This window comes from Prionailurus bengalensis, chromosome D2 (assembly GCF_016509475.1).
Source record: "Prionailurus bengalensis isolate Pbe53 chromosome D2, Fcat_Pben_1.1_paternal_pri, whole genome shotgun sequence".
Lineage (NCBI taxonomy): Eukaryota > Metazoa > Chordata > Mammalia > Carnivora > Felidae > Prionailurus > Prionailurus bengalensis.
In genome coordinates this window covers 62,134,459-62,153,914 of record NC_057351.1, presented here as the reverse complement: position 1 = coordinate 62,153,914, position 19,456 = coordinate 62,134,459, and the positions used below count along the sequence as shown (strand labels likewise).

The 19,456-nt window shown below is 39.4% G+C and overlaps 1 protein-coding gene across 1 annotated transcript in view; it reads right to left on the bottom strand.

The window, feature by feature from the left end:
* Positions 1 to 19,456, bottom strand: part of CFAP58 (cilia and flagella associated protein 58) — a 107,446-nt gene that overhangs the window by 72,708 nt on the left and 15,282 nt on the right. The window contains exons 7-9 of the mRNA XM_043597459.1: positions 17,255 to 17,414; positions 12,797 to 12,879; positions 7,783 to 7,974 (exon numbers count right to left, since the gene is read on the bottom strand). Coding sequence (XP_043453394.1) covers positions 7,783 to 7,974; positions 12,797 to 12,879; positions 17,255 to 17,414 — 435 coding nt within the window. The remainder of the gene's footprint in view (positions 1 to 7,782; positions 7,975 to 12,796; positions 12,880 to 17,254; positions 17,415 to 19,456) is intronic.

Below are 19,456 nucleotides of genomic sequence, written 5' to 3'. Positions count from 1 at the left end.
AGTATTCACAAGTGATCGAAGTCTCTAACTTCCTTTTTCGTTCTATTTCAATATCAAGGTTTCTGCTAGTTTCGTAAAGTGAACAGAGTACCTTTCTGTTCACTCTTTCATTCACTCATCCATTTATTCATTCACTCAATAAACATGTATTGAGGACTTATCTATGGCAGGCACTGTAAAAGCACTAGTGATGTAAAGAACCAGAAGACACATTCCCTACCCTCAAGTTCACCTCTGCTGAGTGACTCCACCACAAAATGGATAACCAAGGTACAAATATAACCAGGACATGTATAGGGTGTTATGACAGGTTCAAACACTGGAAGGTTAATGGATAGTTTCTAAGAATGGTCCTACATATATTTTCTAAGCAGTTAATATTTGGGATTTACACAATTTGTGGGAACCACCTCTTCCTTTTTATTCCTCAACCATCCCAACCAAGGACTCACCTCAGACCCCAAGCTCTCTCCTTGGCCTGGAGTCTTTACTCATTATCACTGCAGAAGGCATGGGTTATACATCAGTAGAGCAGTGCCAATCAGTATTACCCCAAAAGATACAAAGTGCATGAGCAGCACTTTTTCGAAAGTTATAGAGCCTGAGAACTATTTGATTCTTAAAAGTCTGAAGAAACTCAATTATAAAGTTATTAGGCCCTCTGTGAGTGTTGGAGCTTATTCTCCCTCATTTTTTTTGGTGGCCATAGCTATTGATTTTTCTATGTTTTCTACTTCTCCTCAAGTCAAACCTTGATGTAGGTATGTATTTTTGAGAGAATTGACCATTTCGGCCTTTTTTTAAAATTTATGCCACTAGATTTGTACGAAGTATTTTCATATGCTTTTATAGTTTTATTATTATTAATTGCTATCATCCACTCTGTGTGGAAAGAAAGTATCCCAAAGTAAGAATGTATACAGACAGTGGTGAATGGTCGCGATGGTTGGTTGAGGATCTAGAAGGAAATAAATTAAAAAATCTGAGACAAGGAGGTCTGGGGAAAAGGCATGTGGATACATCTGAAATGAATGGAAACCCCATTCCTTCTCCCCTCATCTCTTTGATCCATATCTGTAGAATCTATAGCAGGCAGTGTTTTAAGGTACCACCACAGTAACGAAAATGCGTAAGTTAAAAATAAATGTAAAAACCTAAATAAGATATCCATTAGTAGATCAGTTATTTGTTTGATTTTAAAAAAAGAAAAAGCACTACTTTAGACTAAAATTTAGCCTTTCTATGGACATGATTACCCTCTTTGGGGTCAGTGAAACGAATGGATTGAAAATACTTTGAACAGCATCATCAGCATTCAGAATATCAAGCTGCACATCAGAGAAAAGAAAAAAATTGCTTGTTCAATCACTTTGAGATATAACAAGAATAATCCTTTGCACAGACAGAAGAACACTCCAGAAAAAGGATGCAGCCAAGGGCATTTCTTTTGGAGGCATCCGGCTGGCAGGGTCCATCTTTCTGCACAAAACAGTGCACAAAATCACAGTGCACATGCTTCTGGATTGTTAAAGCTGGGAGTAATAAGAACCCATCGTGATACCAAGATCAAAGATATTTTAGTTAAGTGACAATGGGAAAAAAAAGGAAAAAGGAAAAGACAATTTACAAAGCAATTTAGTTCTGAGGGTTGGAACTCGATTTTTTTCTATGGAAATCATTCAAACTGATGTCAAATCCTGAAAATTCATAAAATGTGTGGGGTGTTAAGTAGGAGCAAAACCTTTAGTCAGCAGATTGTCCCCTGTTGAAAATGGCATATCAGAGAATATGGGATGCCAGCTGTGGGACTGGAGTTTAATTAATTGATTACACTTTTAGATACCTCAATCCAACTCATGAGATAAATCCCACACAAATATAGAAAGCTTTGTTACAGCCAGAGACTTGGAGATCCTGGCCCTCATAAGCCTACTTCAGACTAGCCCAGAAAATGCTTACAGTGCACTATGAGGGTACAATTCCAGTTTATAACCTACTACCTTTTCTTTTTCTGTTAAAACAACCTGCCAATAGAAATAAGAGTGAGATAAAAATCAATAATGCATGCTGGAAATCTGCAGCATAGTCAAAACATCATATAGACTAAGGCAGGATAAGAAAGTAGGTCATTGAATTTGGAACCCTTTAACTTACATTTGATGAAATATCAGTATGATAAACTTCTCCAATAAGTTTTTCTGACTCAATGTCAATGGTTTGAATGCTGACAATGCCTTTACCTTCATAATGAAACTAAAAAACTCACTCTCTAAAAAAAAAGCAAACAAACCAAAAAAACCAAACAAACAAAAACCCTATGTGGCCAGGCACGTGAGATTTTAAGTCTCCTCTATTTTTCTTGCTTTCTTATTTTTTATTTATTTTTTTTTAATTTTGTTTAACGCTTATTCATTTTTGAGACAGAGAGAGACAGAGCATGAATGGGGGAAGGTGAGAGAGAGAGGGAGACACAGAATCTGAAACAGGCTCCAGGCTCTGAGCTGTCAGCACAGAGCCCGACGCGGGGCTCGAACTCACGGACCGCGAGATCATGACCTGAGCTGAAGTCGGACGCCCAACCAACTGAGCCACCCAGGAGTCCCTCTTGCTTTCTTATTTTATCTTCTACCTTAAATTTAGAGAGGCATATCTATGTGTCTGTTTTTAATAACATATTACATTATGTCATAAAATGAGGGATATAATAGTATCTACCTCAGATGGCTATTATGAGGATTTAAGTGAGAAGATACATATATTTGCACCATCACTAAGTACCTAGCATATCATAATTTCATCATTTAATAAATAATAGATTTTTGTGACAGGTTAACATTATGTCCTATTCTATAATATTAGTACTTAACAAATTTGATGTTTCTATGGATCAAATTCTGTTCTGCAGGAAAGCAGTAATCCCTTGTACACTAATTTTATTACAACAGAAAAAGCTTATAATTTGTGTATGTCCGGGGTTCTATCCTATGGAAGATGCTCTGTATAAAACTTCAAATTAATATCAAAGAAACAGGAGCTTCATTTCATCATGAAGTACCTATTCAGTCAACAATATTTCTTTGATCAACCTTTGCTTTCCTCATTTACTGCTAAGCCCTTGAAAGCACATTATTATTCATGCCTTGGAACTTTGTGCAGGAGGGTTTTGCGTGAGTGACACTGTTACAGGCAAATAAGCAGAGCATTAAGGGACATGTAGGTAAGCATCCATTGTGAAAGAATGCTTTCTGGCATATAAAATGTCTGGGAGAGGAATGGCCAGAAGTTTAATATTTAAAATGAAAAGGGAGGGGTTCTAAAATGAGTTAAGTGCATAATGTGCAAGATGGGTCACAGATTTAACTATTAACCAGGAATGGTTTTACCCAGAATTTACAAAAGTTCAGTAAATATGGTAGACCACAACTCACAATGCCATTCCTAGTGCCTCTCGACTTATCTGAATAGTAAAATTTGGGAGTGCAGCAGAGGAGAAACCATGAGGATAAAAAGTGCTGAAACGTTGGACTAAGTTATCTTATGGTTCTGCAAATATTCACTCCCTCTCCCTGTCCCCATCACCTCGGTGGGAAGAGTCTATCTCCCCTTGCTGTTGAGATCAGACATGTGACTTGCCACAGCCAATGGGATGTCAAAGGACATTAGGCAAGTAGAGAGCTGTGAATTGTGCTTGTGTGGGTGGGTTTGTCCTTTGCTTTCCTTTCTTTCTCCATGAGAACACCATGCATCCTGAGAATCAGAAACATGTAGAGCAAAACCAGACCCAATTCACAGCCTCAAGCCAAGTACAGGCAAGCCTAGCCTCGATCACCTGACTCCCACTCAACTGCAGATGTGTGTGAAATAAGTGCTTGTTTTTGCACTCCAGGGAGATTTGGTGGTTCTGTATTATGCAGCATTATTATGGCAAGTGTTGACTGAGACAGGCACATAAGAAAAGTTTTGGGATTCTGAGCCATCCAATTCTGGCACAGAAAAGGATCTTCTGCCTTGTTTGTAAATGCCAAGTAAAATTAATAAAATGTAATGTAGGCCTTTTAGTATCTAAGATTTCACCTTTTTTTCTCTAAATGGAAAGAAGCAGAAGGCAAATATCAACACTGTTTTTGCAGCCCAGAAGGCAGAAGAGACCGTGCCATAAGTCACTCACAGCTAAAACTGCCAAGGATAGTTCAGGTAAGATTGTCCATTATGGCAACATGTTCCAAATGAATTTGAAGTGAGGGAAGGCCCATAATGATAAATATGTTATTGAAGAAGAATTTAATGTAAGTACCTATAAGTAAGTCTTTGAGTAGTTAATTCAGATATCTAATTATACTTTCCATCCATCTTTCAAAAAATATTTGGTACCTATTTAGAAAATAAGTAATACGAAGAGTTCAAAATCAAATATCAACCCTTCTCCTATGCACATGGATAAAACTAGGTCAAACCATATAAGTAATTTTGCATTCTGTTTTTGTCAGATTCATATTGTGAACATGTTCCCTATTTTTAAAACTACTTTTCAAACACGTGGTTTTCATGGTACATAATATTGTCTCATATAAATGTAGCAGAATTTATTTCAAAGAATGTTCTTTTGTAAAACTCTTTGCATTTTTATTTTTCCATAGATTGAGTTCTTACAAAAGAAATTGCTGGGTCAAAACTTGGAACAACATACACTCACTCCAGAAATAGATAAAAACATCAGTTTTGTGACATTATCCCCAGCCCCTGATATCAGTCCTCAACTCCCTATCAATAGAATGCATGAAAGGGAGTTTTCTGTTTGTCTGAATGAGTGAGGTATGTGTGTGCGAGTGTGTGTGTGTGTGTGTGTGTGTGTGTGTGTGTGTGTGTGTGACAGTAAACAAAGAAAGAAATATGGGGAGGAGCATATTTCTTATATGTATTAAGGACACACGGGACCTTAAGAAGAAGTCTAGAGATGACTGGAGTTTCCATAGCAACATATATAAGGCTATCAGGGGTTAAGTAAGAGACAGAAAAATTGCAGTTAATAAATAATATTTTAAGAACTGTGCTCAGATGATTTAGTGATACATTATATAAGCTTATGCGATTAAACATCAGAAATTGTGAAAAACAGTTACCAGCAAAACTTGGCACTTTAGAGATTTCTAAATACAGAGAACAAGCTGAGGGTTGCTGGAGGGGAGTTGGGTGGGGGGATGGGCTAAATGGGTGATGGGCATTAAGGAGGACACTTGGGATGAGCATTGGGTGTTGTATGTAAGTGACGAATCACTAAATTCTGCTCCTGAAACCAATACTATACTATACATTAACTAACTTGGATTTAAGTTAAAGAAAAGAAAGAAAAGAAAAGAGAAAAAATAAACAACAACAAAAAACTTGGTACCCTTACCTTTTACAAGGAAACAGAAAAATAAATAATCCTGTATTAAATTCAGTGGCAGCATTCTTTTTATCACTTGTCATCTATCCATCTGTTTAACACACACTTTATTGGTGCCTAGTATTTACCAGCACACTGCAGGTGAAGAAATGAATGAGATAAAGACCCTATTCTCAAGAGCTCTCTGTAAAGTAAGAAAAGCAAATGTGCAAAGAAAATACTCGAGAAGATGATAAGTGCCATTCCAGAGATATCAACAAATCCACAAAGTAGAGGTCAGGGCAGGCATGACCCCAGAGATGAGCACTTGAGCTGGGTATTGAAGGATGAAGAGGAGTTTTCCATACAGAGAAGGGAAGGAAGGATTTTCCAGGAAGAACAAAGAGCTTGGACTCTGTCTCATAAATCACAGCACACCAATTACTTTGTCTTGCATGCGTTATAGATATGTGTCCAAATACTGACTCACTCTACCAGGGGGGACCAAGGCATCCCTGGGTTAGTCCACTGCAGCCCTGAGCAGTTTTCCCCTAATTCCCACTAGCTATAGACATATTATTTTCTACATGTGCTAAAGATGCACTGCCCCAGTTGCTGAGAAGTGACAGAGGTTTGTAAGGCTGGGGGTGATACATCGGAATTTTTAACAGCTAGTTTTGATAGTGTGATGGCAGCCAGGAGTGGAGAGAGATTGATCATCAAGAAGGTGAAGTAGGAAGCTGCAACAGATTATATGTTCAGATATATTTACTGTCTCACCAGACAGTGCCTCTCTCTTAGAAGGATTTATACTCCTATCCAGGGATGTTGGGCTTGGCCACGTGACTAGCTTTGGCCAAGGGAATATGAATGGACAAGCCCTGCGCCCTTCCCTTACCAGCAGAAGCTCTGAGAGCATCACAAGGTTCACTATTACTCTGTTTTCCCTCTGTACGAGGCCAGCCTGAAGTGAAGATGGCATGAAACAGGGCTGCAGCTGACCCTCAAAGGCCATTGATTTGAGCAAAAGATAAATCTTTGTTGCTATAAACCACTGAAATTTGAGGGTTATTTGTTACAGCTTAAGCTGACGGATGCAGAGCCTAATGGGCCAGCCCAGGCTGGAGAATACGAGTTCCTGAACTGACAGCTGGTCGTCTCCGAGTCAGGAAATCAATCAATGGCACTTGTAAGATGATTAAGTCAGAAGAGAAATGCTGTATACCAACGGCTCCCAGTCAGGGATATGAGAATCACCGGGGGGATCTTTTACAAGGAAGACACGTCCAGCCAGGGCTTGACAGAGCATATGCATTTGTGTTCCTCCAAACTTACATTCTACAAACATCTGCTCGGCATTTATTTAGTCTAAGCGGGAAGAAGCTGATTTCCTAACAGTAATGCTTGTTTCCCACTTTCTTAATGTTTATAATTCAAATGTTGGCTGTCCTCCTTGTCATCTTCTCTGAGATCCCACTCCAAAAAAACACAAAACAAATGTAAACATTCAAGCGCACTGGTAAACACTGTAGAATGCACTGAAGATTTCATTGAGGAGATGATAAAGAGGGCTTATGCTGCAGAATAGAGAACACTTTTCGAGGCAGCCGGGGGTGGTTGGGAACCTCATTAAATGAGTCTTTTCTCCCAAACTCTCTTCTCTCAGCCTCATACTTTAAACTTTCCCCCATTCCCCAACCCCACCTCCTGACACCATGAAACCCCCTCATGAAGCCCCCTGCTCTATGCAGCTGTGAATGCACTGAAGGTGGATAGTCTGACCAGTCATGCTTAATGCTGGCAATGTGCTAAGACAACTGGTTAAAGTAGAATCCAAATCCCCGAAGTCATTCTTCAAGACACTGCCTTGAGCATTCTCTCTCCTCAGCAGCTTACAAGAGGTAGAGATGTGGGACTTAGCTACACAACGTGTGAATTTCCGCCACAGGTGAGGTTTCAGGTTCCCCATAGTTGTGTGAACGTTCGCCTGATGCCAGTAGTTACTCACGTCTTAATCTGAGGTTATTTAATTCGATGCCTTGCTCCTAACTACTAGCTGCAATCCTCGGTCTGAAGGGACAAGGTTTTCAGGGCCAGACGTGGGGGGTGTGAACAAAGGGTGCAGAGATAACGATGCCAAGAGCTCCCCCCCCCATCCCATCCCACCCCCACACATCCAGCTCTGGGAAGCTGCACGGCACGACAACAGGTGAAGGGGACCCCTAAGCACTGGCCTTGTCCATTTCGCAGTTTGGCCCAGATAAGCTCTGGGACAGCTTTTACTCTGCTGACGTCATTTCTCTTAAATTCTCACGCAAACCACAAGCGCACATCTGAATAAATCCTCTTTGCTACAGTGTGTGACAATCAGAAAGAACGTGCTTGTGCTCCATCCACATCGTCAAGGAGTGACTTACCTTTTGGGTAAGGTCACTGGCTTCATTGATGTACCGATCTCGCTCCTTTTCCAGCTGAAAGATGATCTTTCTCTGCTTCTGAGCCTCATCCTTGTAGTTCTGGATTTCTTCTTCCAGGTTCCTCTTGGATTGTTCATGGAGCTTTACCAGGTCTATCTGTTTCTGGGTCGCATGGATTGCCTTAAGCATGTTCTAAAAATAAAGACAAGAGAGCAGTCACATTACTCAAAATGTGTGTGTGGCGGGGGCGGGGGGGGGATAAATTTACCCTGTTTCACCCCTAAAATAATTAGATACATTGTTTTTTGGGTGAATAAAAATAATCATATTCTCTACATCTTATTTAGAGATTATGTTAATTTTGCACAAGACACACACATACGTAAGTGCTCTAAGTGACCACAACATCCAAGGGAAATGAGTACTTCCTTTTTAAAAAAAAAAAAAAAAAGTCTGTATTTTAAAATACAACAAATATAATGTGGTATCATCATAAAATGTATATGTATATGACAGCATATGCGAAAATAATTTTTTAAGGGAGATTTTCTTTTTCTTTTTTTTTTCCAATATATGAAATGTATTGTCAAATTGGTTTCCATACAACACCCAGTGCTCATCCCAAAAGGTGCCCTCCTCAGTACCTATCACCCACCCTCCCCTCCCTCCCACCCCCCATCAACCCTCAGTTTGTTCTCAGTTTTTAAGAGTCTCTTATGCTTTGGCTCTCTCCCACTCTAACCCCTTTTTTTTTTCCTTCCCCTCCCCCATGGGTTTCTGTTAAGTTTCTCAGGATCCACATAAGAGTGAAACCATATGGTATCTGTCTTTCTCTGTATGGCTTATTTCACTTAGCATAACACTCTCCAGTTCCATCCACGTTGCTGCAAAGGGCCATATTTCATTCTTTCTCATTGCCACGTAGTACTCCATTGTGTATATAAACCACAATTTCTTTATCCATTCATCAGTTGATGGACATTTAGGCTCTTTCCATAATTTGGCTATTGTTGAGAGTGCTGCTATAAACATTGGGGTACAAGTGCCCCTATGCATCAGTACTCCTGTATCCCTTGGGTAAATTCCTAGCAGTGCTATTGCTGGGTCATAGGGTAGGTCTATTTTTAATTTTCTGAGGAACCTCCACACTGTTTTCCAGAGTGGCTGCACCAATTTGCATTCCCACCAACAGTGCAAGAGGGTTCCCGTTTCTCCACATCCTCTCCAGCATCTATAGTCTCCTGATTTGTTCATTTTGGCCACTCTGACTGGCATGAGGTGATATCTGAGTGTGGTTTTGATTTGTATTTCCCTGATGAGAAGCGACGTTGAGCATCTTTTCATGTGCCTGTTGGCCATCCAGATGTCTTCTTTAGAGAAGTGTCTATTCATGTTTTCTGCCCATTTCTTCACTGGGTTATTTGTTTTTTCGGGTGTGGAGTTTGGTGAGCTCTTTATAGATTGTGGATACTAGCCCTTTGTCCGATACGTCATTTGCAAATATCTTTTCCCATTCCGTTGGTTGCCTTTTAGTTTTGTTGGTTGTTTCCTTTGCTGTGCAGAAGCTTTTTATCTTCATAAGGTCCCAGTAGTTCATTTTTGCTTTTAATTCCCTTGCCTTTGGGGATGTGTCAAGTAAGAAATTGCTACGGCTGAGGTCAGAGAGGTCTTTTCCTGCTTTCTCCTCTAGGGTTGGAAATGAGTACTTTCTTGCTCCCATTTTAAGTGTAGGAAACTAAGACTCAGAAGTTAAGCTGCTTGCCTATAGGGTCATACAACAGGTTTGGGGCAGAGCCAGGATTTGAGTCCAGGGCTGGCTGACCCCAAAGATAACCTCAATCCCAGATCTACTCTTGTTCTTGTGAGCTTAGAACATTTAAACCTAATCACGTAACAGGGCTTTGACTACACAGTAAAATAAAACCAGCTCATTCAAAATGCAAATATCTAGAATTAACATATGAGCCAACAATTTCACTCCTGGGTATGCATCCAAAAGAACTGAAAACAGGTGTCCAACCAAGAATTTGTACATGAATGTTCACAGCAGCACTAGTCACAAAAACCAAAAGGTGGAAACAACCCAAATGTCCATCATCTAATAAACAGGTCATCAAAATGTGGTATATCCACACAATGGAATATTATTCATCCATAAAAAGGAATGAAGTCCTGCAGTGCCTGGGTGGCTCAATTGGTTAAGCATCCGACTTCCGCTCAGGTCATGATCTCACGGTTTGTGATTTCCAGTCCCGCTTCGGGCTCTGTGCTGACAGCTCAGAGCCTGGATCCTGCTTTGGATTCTGTGACTCCTCCTCTTTCTGCCCCTCCCATGCTCATGGTCTGTCTCTCTCTGTCTCTCAATAATAAATAAACGTTTAAAAAAAATTTTTTTTAATGCTACAGCACAGTTTCAGCCTGAAAACATCATTCTGAGTGAAAGATGCCAGACATAAACAGTCATGTATAATATGAGTCCAGCTACATAAATATCCAGAATAGTCAAATCCATAGAAGAAAAAAGTAGACTAGTAGTTGCCAGGGGTGGTGGAAACAATTGTTTTACAGGTGTAGGGGTTCCTTTGGGAGTGATGAGAATGTTCTGGAACTAGATAGTGGTGATGGTTGCACAAACTGTGAATGTACTAAATATCACTAATGGTAAATATTGTCTTATGTGTATTTTACTACAATAAAATAACTAACCCAGTTTCTTAAGGAAATGCAGATGCCTGTGTCTCAGATCCAGAGATTCTGATTCTGGGATGGGACGCAACTGCCGGTATTTTTTTTTTTTTAAGCTGCACTAGTGATTTCTGATGCTGAAGCAGAAAGTCCTTGGATTGGCTGCCTGAGAAGCCAGATTGTTCCCTGAAAACATGGAGGCAACAACAGTGTCACCCTGACAGCCACACTCATGCACGAGGGTTCACTTCTCTGGCCATGGCTGAAGGGACCAGGGATTTTTGAAATAGGGCCTTTAGCTTTTTGAAGGTCAATAGAGGATGTAAACTGGGAGCTGTTGATGATAGCCTTTTTTTTCCCAAACAGACTGGGAAACAGGGAGGCAATCTTCTGTGAAAGAGAGAAACGAAAGCAAAAACTCAGCAGGAAATCCAGTGGTGGTGAGACAGGGCTTTCGTGTATCCCAAGATGTCACGTCAGGTTCCCATCAGTTCCACCTGGATCCTTGGGTTCCACAAGGCACCTGGTGGCCCCTTCCCAAATCTCCTACCAATACAGACTTGCAGCCAGGGGTCTGAAAACCACGGAATATAAAGACAGTAAACCATGGTTGGGTGATGATGTAGAAAATAAAAAAGGTCAACTTTATTTTCAAGTATTGAATTAAACTTTCACTCCAGAAAAGACAAAGCCACTTTAACATGACACTGAAAGAGCCAAAATATATTAACATTGCTGCCTGTCAAAACCATGTCACCCATTCATTCAGTGAAGGTGGCATTTCAAGTCGTTGGGGAAAGAATGTATTACCAGTAAAGGTTGATTGCATACCTGTGGAGAGCTAGATGCTGTGCTAGGCACTAAGGATGTGCCGACCAGAAAAGAAAAAAGAAAGTATACCCTGCCCTAGAGGAGGAACTGACATCAGTCAAATTAAACAAATAAATGTAAAAGTAATGATGCTCTATATGTCCTATTGTGGCAGAAAAATCTACTGGTTGTTTACCAGAATACATAAAATATAAATGAATTAAATGTATATGTTTAAAATAAATTAAAAGGGGGCGCCTGGGTGGCTCAGTCAGTTGAGCATCCAACTCTTGATTTCGGTTCAGATCATGATCTCAGGGTGGTGAGATGGAGCCTTGCATCAGGCTCTGCGCTAGGCATGGAGCCTGCTTAGGATTCTCTCCCCCCACCCTTTTCCCCTCTCCCCAATTCGTGCGTGGTCTCTCTCTAAACTAAAAAAAATTTTAATTACAAATCTAAATCCAACAACATTGTTTGCATGTGCAAATTTATAGAACAAAGGAACAGTTTCCAGCATTATGCAAAAAAAAAAAAACCACAATGATTTTCTAAGGAGAGCTCATCATGTAAAGATATGTAATTTCCTACTACTTCCTGAGATCCCTAGTCTCAGTTAAGCTTACAGAGTGATATATTTTGTCAATATTTGTTCAACTCTGGAAAACCGAAAGAAATCATAAAAGTTGGAATGAAAAAATATAGGCTGTTTCTACTTGATGAGACGAAGCTCTCTTGGACAAAAGCCATCAGACTAGACTGTTCTGCAAGCAGCCTCTCCCCTCTATAACTGGCCCTTTGATTTTTCCTGCCTGGAGGAAATCCTTGAGCAAGAAATTTACCCTAAATCCTTGAAAGTAGTTAATCTCCTAAGAGTGACTATCACTGGAAGGAATCCTCTGGAAGGGTTTGGAGAGGAAAGGGATGGGAGTAAGGGTCCCCCCCTTGATCCCCCCCTTGAATGGAGGCTTTCCAGGCCTCAAGCCTCCCCCAACCACTTCCTCAGCTTTGGACCAGATTGAGCTCCAAAGACTAGGAGATGTAAGGGCTAAAAGCAAAACTGAAAACCTACATCCCGAAAAGGTACAGGGAAGGTTTTTGTCATCAACCGGCTGTTCTTTCAGCAAACACCTCAAAGTTAGAATTTTATTCGCGCTCACTTGTATCTTCTGGATTAGCAAAAGTTGCAGATTACAGATATTAAATTCAGAAATTTTGATCAACTGCTTAGGATGCCAAATAACACACCAGCAATAAAATCAGAATCCACACAGCGCTCTGAAATCCGCTCCTCGTTTATATGATAATTCCCAAGTCCCTTTGTGTTCCCTGGTGATAATGCAGTTTCAATTCTCAGCCAGTGAATGGTGGACTGTGCACAGCAGCTTGGAAGAAAACTGAGCACGATTATTTATTTCTAATCTACTTTTGTTCGCCTCAGAGTTTTCTATCCCCTAATAGGCAGATATCATAGCACTAAGGAAAGACATTTGTTTACCAGTGCTACAGAAAACAAACTCACCTTATTTAATATGTCCCTTTCTCTCAGAAGCTCATCCATTGCTTTCTTATCAAGTTCTGCTTGTTTCTTTGAAGCCTCCACCTCTAAATGACCAAGGAGAAGAAGAAGAAGAAATATGAAGCCAACCTAAGAAAGAATCTGCCAAAGCCAATGTAACAGAGAAACTGCTTTATAGATTTATCTGCAGCTATAAAACTACTATTTATTGAGGGTTACATGATCTTCACCATAACGCCATGAAGGAGGTCCCCTGTCCTCAGATGGAAACTGAGGCTTAGAGGAATTAAGCCACATGCCAACAGTCTGCAGCCAAGAGGTGAGGGGCTGAGGCTGGGAGCGTGGTTTCTCTAACTCCAAGAGTCCTTGCTCTTTTTAAATCTTTCTAATTATACAAATAATTAGGAATACAGACAGAAATGAGACATCCAAATAACAAAAGGGAAAAAATTTCAAGTCAACCAGAATCTACTTAGGATTTTCATATGTCTCTTTCCAGACTTTTTCCTATGCAAATATGTGTGTGCATAAAAATATAAATATATACACATTCATATACATACACCAAAATGAATTATACTACACATACTGTTTTGTAGCTTGCTTTCGTAATTAACTAACATAAAATAAATGCCTCTCTATATTATAAATGTGCAACTACAACAGAATTTTAATGACTCTGTGATATTTCACTATATGAAAATGCGTAATTTATTTAGCCAATCCCCTACCTTAACATTTAAATTGCTTCCATTTTACTTATTTATTTGCAATTATAAGCCATAATTCTGTGAAAGTTCTCATTCATTTGTTACTCTAGAAGAGGAAGTCCTGGATTGAAGGTGATAAAAAAAAAGACATTTCTCTCCTACTGCCAAATTTCTCTCCAGAAAACTAATAGCAGCTTAAATCCACACCCAGACCATCACTGGATATTATCACTCTTTGATCTTTAACAAGCCAATAGAGTATCAAAGCCAGTATGTCTGTATTTAATTTACATTTCCTTGATTAGTAGTGAAATCAACTACTTTTTCATGTTTAATGACCACTTACTTGTATTTCTGCTTTTTCTTAACAGTGAGTTTTTTAAGTTTATTTATTTATTTTGAGGGGGGAAATGGGGGGAGAGAGAGAAGAGAGAGAGAGAGAGAGAGAGAGAGAGAGAGAGAGAGAAACCCAAGTAGGTTCCACACCATCAGCGCAGAGCCTAATGAGGGACTCCAACTCACAAACCATGAGATCAAGACCTGAGCCCACTGAGGCACCCAGGTGCCCCCTGTATTTGTTTTTAAATTTGCCCACACTTGCCCTATGCCCATTTTTCTCATGAATTGCTTACCCCTTTTATGGATTTGTAAGAACTCTTTCATTAAATCTCTCAATCTTTGCTTTATGGTTTCCACATTTGGTGTTAACTTTTTTTTCCCAAAAAGTAACTTACTGTTCTGCTACCATTTTCTGAATAGTCCATACAGAACACTGGTATGAAACACCTTTATCTTAATGATAATCTTGGGTATTTTTTGTTTTTTCCAATCTCTTCCATTGATCTGTTTATCAGGCATTTTCACTACACTACTTGATGACTATTGAAGCTTTATAATATTAAAAACCTAACCCAGTAAGGCAAATACTCCCTCATCACCCCTTTTTCCAGAATTTTATGGCTATTGTCACCTGTTTATTCTTCAGGAAGAACTCTAGAATCAGTTTTCAAGTCCCAACAATATAACTTACTGAAATTTTTATTGGAAATATCAAATATACAGATTAATTTAGGCAGATTTATATCTTTATCATATTGAGCTTTCTCATTCAGGAACTTTGTATATCTCTCCATTTTTCAAGTCTTCGTTTATACCCCTCAATAGAATTCTGGAGTGTGTTTTATATACATGTCTTGCAGATATCCGGGTAACTTTATTTATAGATATTTTATTATTTGAGTTGCTATTGTGAAAAGGGGTTTTTCCATCATATATTCTAACTGATTCTGTGTATGAAAGGAAGCTATTGATACCTATATATTTATTTTATAACCTGCCACCCCAGTGAACTCTTATTAGTTCTGGCAGTTTATCAGTTAGTTTCTTGGGTTTTGTGATAGAAAAATCACAACCCATGGAGGACTCGTGCTTCTAACTCTTATGTCCAGTGCCACTGTTTGATCAGACATTCAAAAGGAAGAAGTCCCCAAGAAAAAATAATGTTAACGATACCTATAAAATAACCAAAAGAGAGCATGATGACTTCTATAAATATGACTTAAGGATGAAGAATTGGGTTCAACACAGAATGAATAATTTTTTTTTTCAAAACTTAGAACTACTGCAAGTAAAAAATACACCAATTTAAATAGGGGAGTGTTTTGAAAGTCACTAAACCAATTACAAAATATGATCTAGTAGTTTTATTTTTCTTCCTAACTATCACTGAAAACATTAGATTGTAAACTCATGCAAGACTGTAAGCATCCCAAGGGCAGGGACCTCCATGCAGCCAATGCCTACCTTGGTGACTACACATAGTAGGCACTCAGTTTATTGAATGAAAGAATGGAGAAATTTTCAAGGTAAGCTCTAGCTGTACCTCAATAAAAGATTATTTCCTGATGTCTTAAAAGGAAAAATACCTGTACTTTTCAAAGGCTTACATAACAAATACAGCTCACTGTTGAACAACACCAGACTTAGGAATGCCGATCCCCTGTGAAGATGAAAATCCATGTATAACTTTTGATTCCCCAAAAACTTAACTACTAACTGCCTACTGTTGACCAGAAGCCTTACTGATAATATAAACAATCGATTAACACATATTTAGCATGTTATATGTATTATATACTGCATTTTTACACTACAGTAAGCTGCGGAAAAGAAAATGTTACTAAAAATATCATAAGGAAGAGAAAATACATTCATAGTGATGTACTGTATTTACTGAAAAAAAAAATCCACAGGTAAGTGGACCCATGCAGTTCAAACCCATGTTGTTCAAGGGTCAGATGTATTTCTAATAACCTTGCCTAGAGATTTATATTTTACCTTTTAGGGGGGCAATGTCTGCTTTTATGCTGGTATGCATGTTATCTCATTCAGTGACCTACAACCCATATGAGTTCAACGAGGTGTTCCTGCCTCACATACTCTGGTATAGTCAAAGTCAAACCCAGATCCTCTGTGTCCAAGTTCAGGGCTGTTTCTGCCACACCAAATTTGACTAGCATATCCTATTTTCAATTATATTCTTTTTCAGAATGAGATGGCATTCTCTCTTACTGCTTATATAAATAGTAATATGCCCAGATGATAATAGATGCCATTTAGTAAGCATTTACTGTGTTAGGTACTGTCCACAAGTGCTTTATATGTATCACCTCATTTCATCCCCTAACAATAAATACGATGAAGGTGAGATCTTTACCCAGGTAGACATGACTCCATAGTTTGTATCCTTAATGATTTTTCTGTGCTATGTGACCTTCCATAGCACTTAAATTTTTCCTCCACAGGGCAATGTGATAGCTGGTAAAAACAAGGTTCATCACATGGTAAAGTAATAACAGAGAAAAGAAGTTAGGAGCCATTGTGATGCCTGGTGGCTCAGTCAGTTAAATGTCTGACTCTTGGTTTCAGCTCAGATCATGATGTCACAGTTCATGAGTTCAAGCCCCATGTAGGGCTCTGCACTTACAGCTGCAGAGCCTACTTGGGATTCTCTGTCTGCCTCTCCCCTGCTCACTCTCTATCCCTCTCTCTCAAAATAAATAAATAGGGGCGCCTGGGTGGCGCAGTCGGTTAAGCGTCCGACTTCAGCCAGGTCACAATCTCGCCGTCCGGGAGTTCGAGCTCCGCGTCGGGCTCTGGGCTGATGGCTCAGAGCCTGGAGCCTGTTTCCGATTCTGTGTCTCCCTCTCTCTCTGCCCCTTCCCCGTTCATGCTCTGTCTCTCTCTGTCCCCAAAAAAATAAATAAACGTTGAAAAAAAAATTAATAAATAAATAAATAAACATTTTTTTAAAGGAAGTTAGGAACCACTAATTTTTGTCTCACTGATTCTTGGTACAACATTGTCCCAAATATTGCTAGTGGGGGGACATTTGTTTTAATTTATCCCCTATCTTCTCTGAGAAAAGGAACTAAAGCATAAAGTCATGTAGAACCCAGACTTAAGAGTATAGATGCTATTTATTCCAGCGACAAATACTGAGCAATACTTTTGGCTGGATTTACATTGCGCCAATATAGTCTGTTGAAGAATTTTTTAAGGTAGGATAGTTCAAGGTATTCAAAATGATGTCCCCTGCATATTGGCTGCTTACCAGTTTGAAAGTTGTTTTACTGATTACATCTGGCATGGTTTGTGTTTGGACGCATAGAGCCCTGGGTTGCCAAATCACCGTCACCAATAAAATGTTTACAAAGGAATATGACAAAGCACGAAATGTTTCTTGGATTACCTCTCTCTAATCCCAAGATCTGATTTTTTAGAGTTTCCTTGTGCTGTTCCACCTCTGACTTTTGATCTTCGATCTGATGCAATTTCTTATGGATTTGTTCTCTGATTTTATTGAGCTTCCCAATGTCAAGCCGCATCTGATGGACTTCTTCCTCTTTGGCCTGTAATTAGTGAGAGAATTAACCAGGGATATTCAGTAAATAAAGTGCCAGTGACTAGGTGACGGTGAACTCAGAACCCATAAAAGGAAATTATTCCCATGTTAGTGTAAAGTTGTTGTATGGGTTAAACAAAAACACACATTGTTTGGTTTTGAGAGAAATTGAAAAACTATTCTCTGAATACAATGTTGCTATACAAGCTAAAAAATAATGGAAAGACTGATTAGACCTGATGTCTCAAGGTACCACTGAATTGTTGAATCAAACAGGGTAAGAATGCTGAGTTGTACATATCACAAATGTGTGAATTTTGTATACGAATGCTGTATTTGATTAGCAATTTTTATGGACTCACAGAGTGATCTCTTTCAGAAGGTTATTGAAATTTTTTTAATGTTTATTTTTGAGAGAGAGAAAGAGTGTGAGCAGGGGAGGGGCAGAGAGAGGGGGAGACACAGAATCCGAAGCAGGCTCCAGGCTCTGAGCTGTCAGCACAGAGCCCAAAGCAGGGCTCGAACCCACCAACTGTGAGATCATGACCTGAGCCAAAGTCGGACGCTTAACCGACTGAGCCACCCAGGCACCCCTCTCTCAGAAGGTTGCTGACATGCTATTAACATATTCAGATACTCTTTTGAACCCACATGGCCACTGGAGTACAACTACACACACTAGAGAAAGGGCCCTACTTCCTCAGAGGATGTTAGTCAGTGGGTGTACATACAGATACATGGACAGGGCATCATCAATAGTCAAGTCTACATATTGGCAAAAGGCACCAAAATAATAATTCTAGCACAAGAAAGCACCAGATTTTTGCCAATGGACCTCAAGTTTTATTAATTTTTTAAAATTCAAATTCATTTTTTAAATCTGCCGTTCTTAGAAATTACTGGAAAAGCAACGAGAGCAAATAAACATTAGCAGTTATCCCCAGCTCTTGACAAGGAAGAAACTGCACTCAGCTGGGCATGTCATTCTCAGATTACTGCTAGAAGTAGAATCCCATAGGTTCAGGATCTGATAACAAAAATTTTCCATCTTTCAAGGTGCCCCATTCATGTTACCAAAGAAGAGAATTAATGGCATAAGTATTTTTACTTTAATTTTACCTTAGGGGCTAATATATTATCTTGCTTTAAGAAGCCATTTCATTTCTGCTTCAATTTACAGCTTTCTCATAAAGAATGGTTTCAAGTCAAACCACTCTGGACTGTTTTAAATACTCCTCGGCCTCAGATTTACATGGTCGAAATTAGCTGAACTAGGGCCCTTTCCAATTAGAACAATAGAATGTTGTAATTCAGTAGTTATTAATCCAGACCCCGTGGTTAGACTTCAGAAAAATCTTGGAAACCTGAGACTGCATTCAAAACAAGATAGAAGATGTGCAAATAAGTGGGGGGGGGGGGGGGGGGCGCATGTACACCCATGTTCTCATCAGATTTTCAAAAGGGCATAAGAAGCAAAAACTGTTATGACTCACTGATCAAATCTATGTATCATTCTTGATAGGTCACTCATTTTATGCTTAGTATCCTAACATAACCAGAGAAGGGTTTATGGATTTTTTTCAGAATCAGTGATAAACATAAAGTCGCTCTGTTAAACACGTAGGTATACAATATGTACCCAAGTATAAAACTGTTACCCAAACATAATTTGCAAACACTCTTCATTGAGGACAGGGAGAAGAATGGGAAGCCTGTCTTGAAATTTACAGTGTATAGAAGAAAAAATCATGGTTCTACAATCCTGGAAGTAGATACTCAATAGTACCAGTCCATCCCCCAACCCTCCCATTCTACCTTCTCCATATAAAAGTAGTAAAATATAATCTTCTTTGCTACTCACTCATGTAAATGGTTTCTAGCTCAGGGCAACTAGTTACTTGCAAGGCTAAGTTACAGAGATGAGTATCTGAGCTTGCTCTCAAAAATACTTGCATAGGGGCGCCTGGGTGGCGCAGTCGGTTAAGCGTCCGACTTCAGCCAGGTCACGATCTCGCGGTCCGTGAGTTTGAGCCCCGCGTCGGGCTCTGG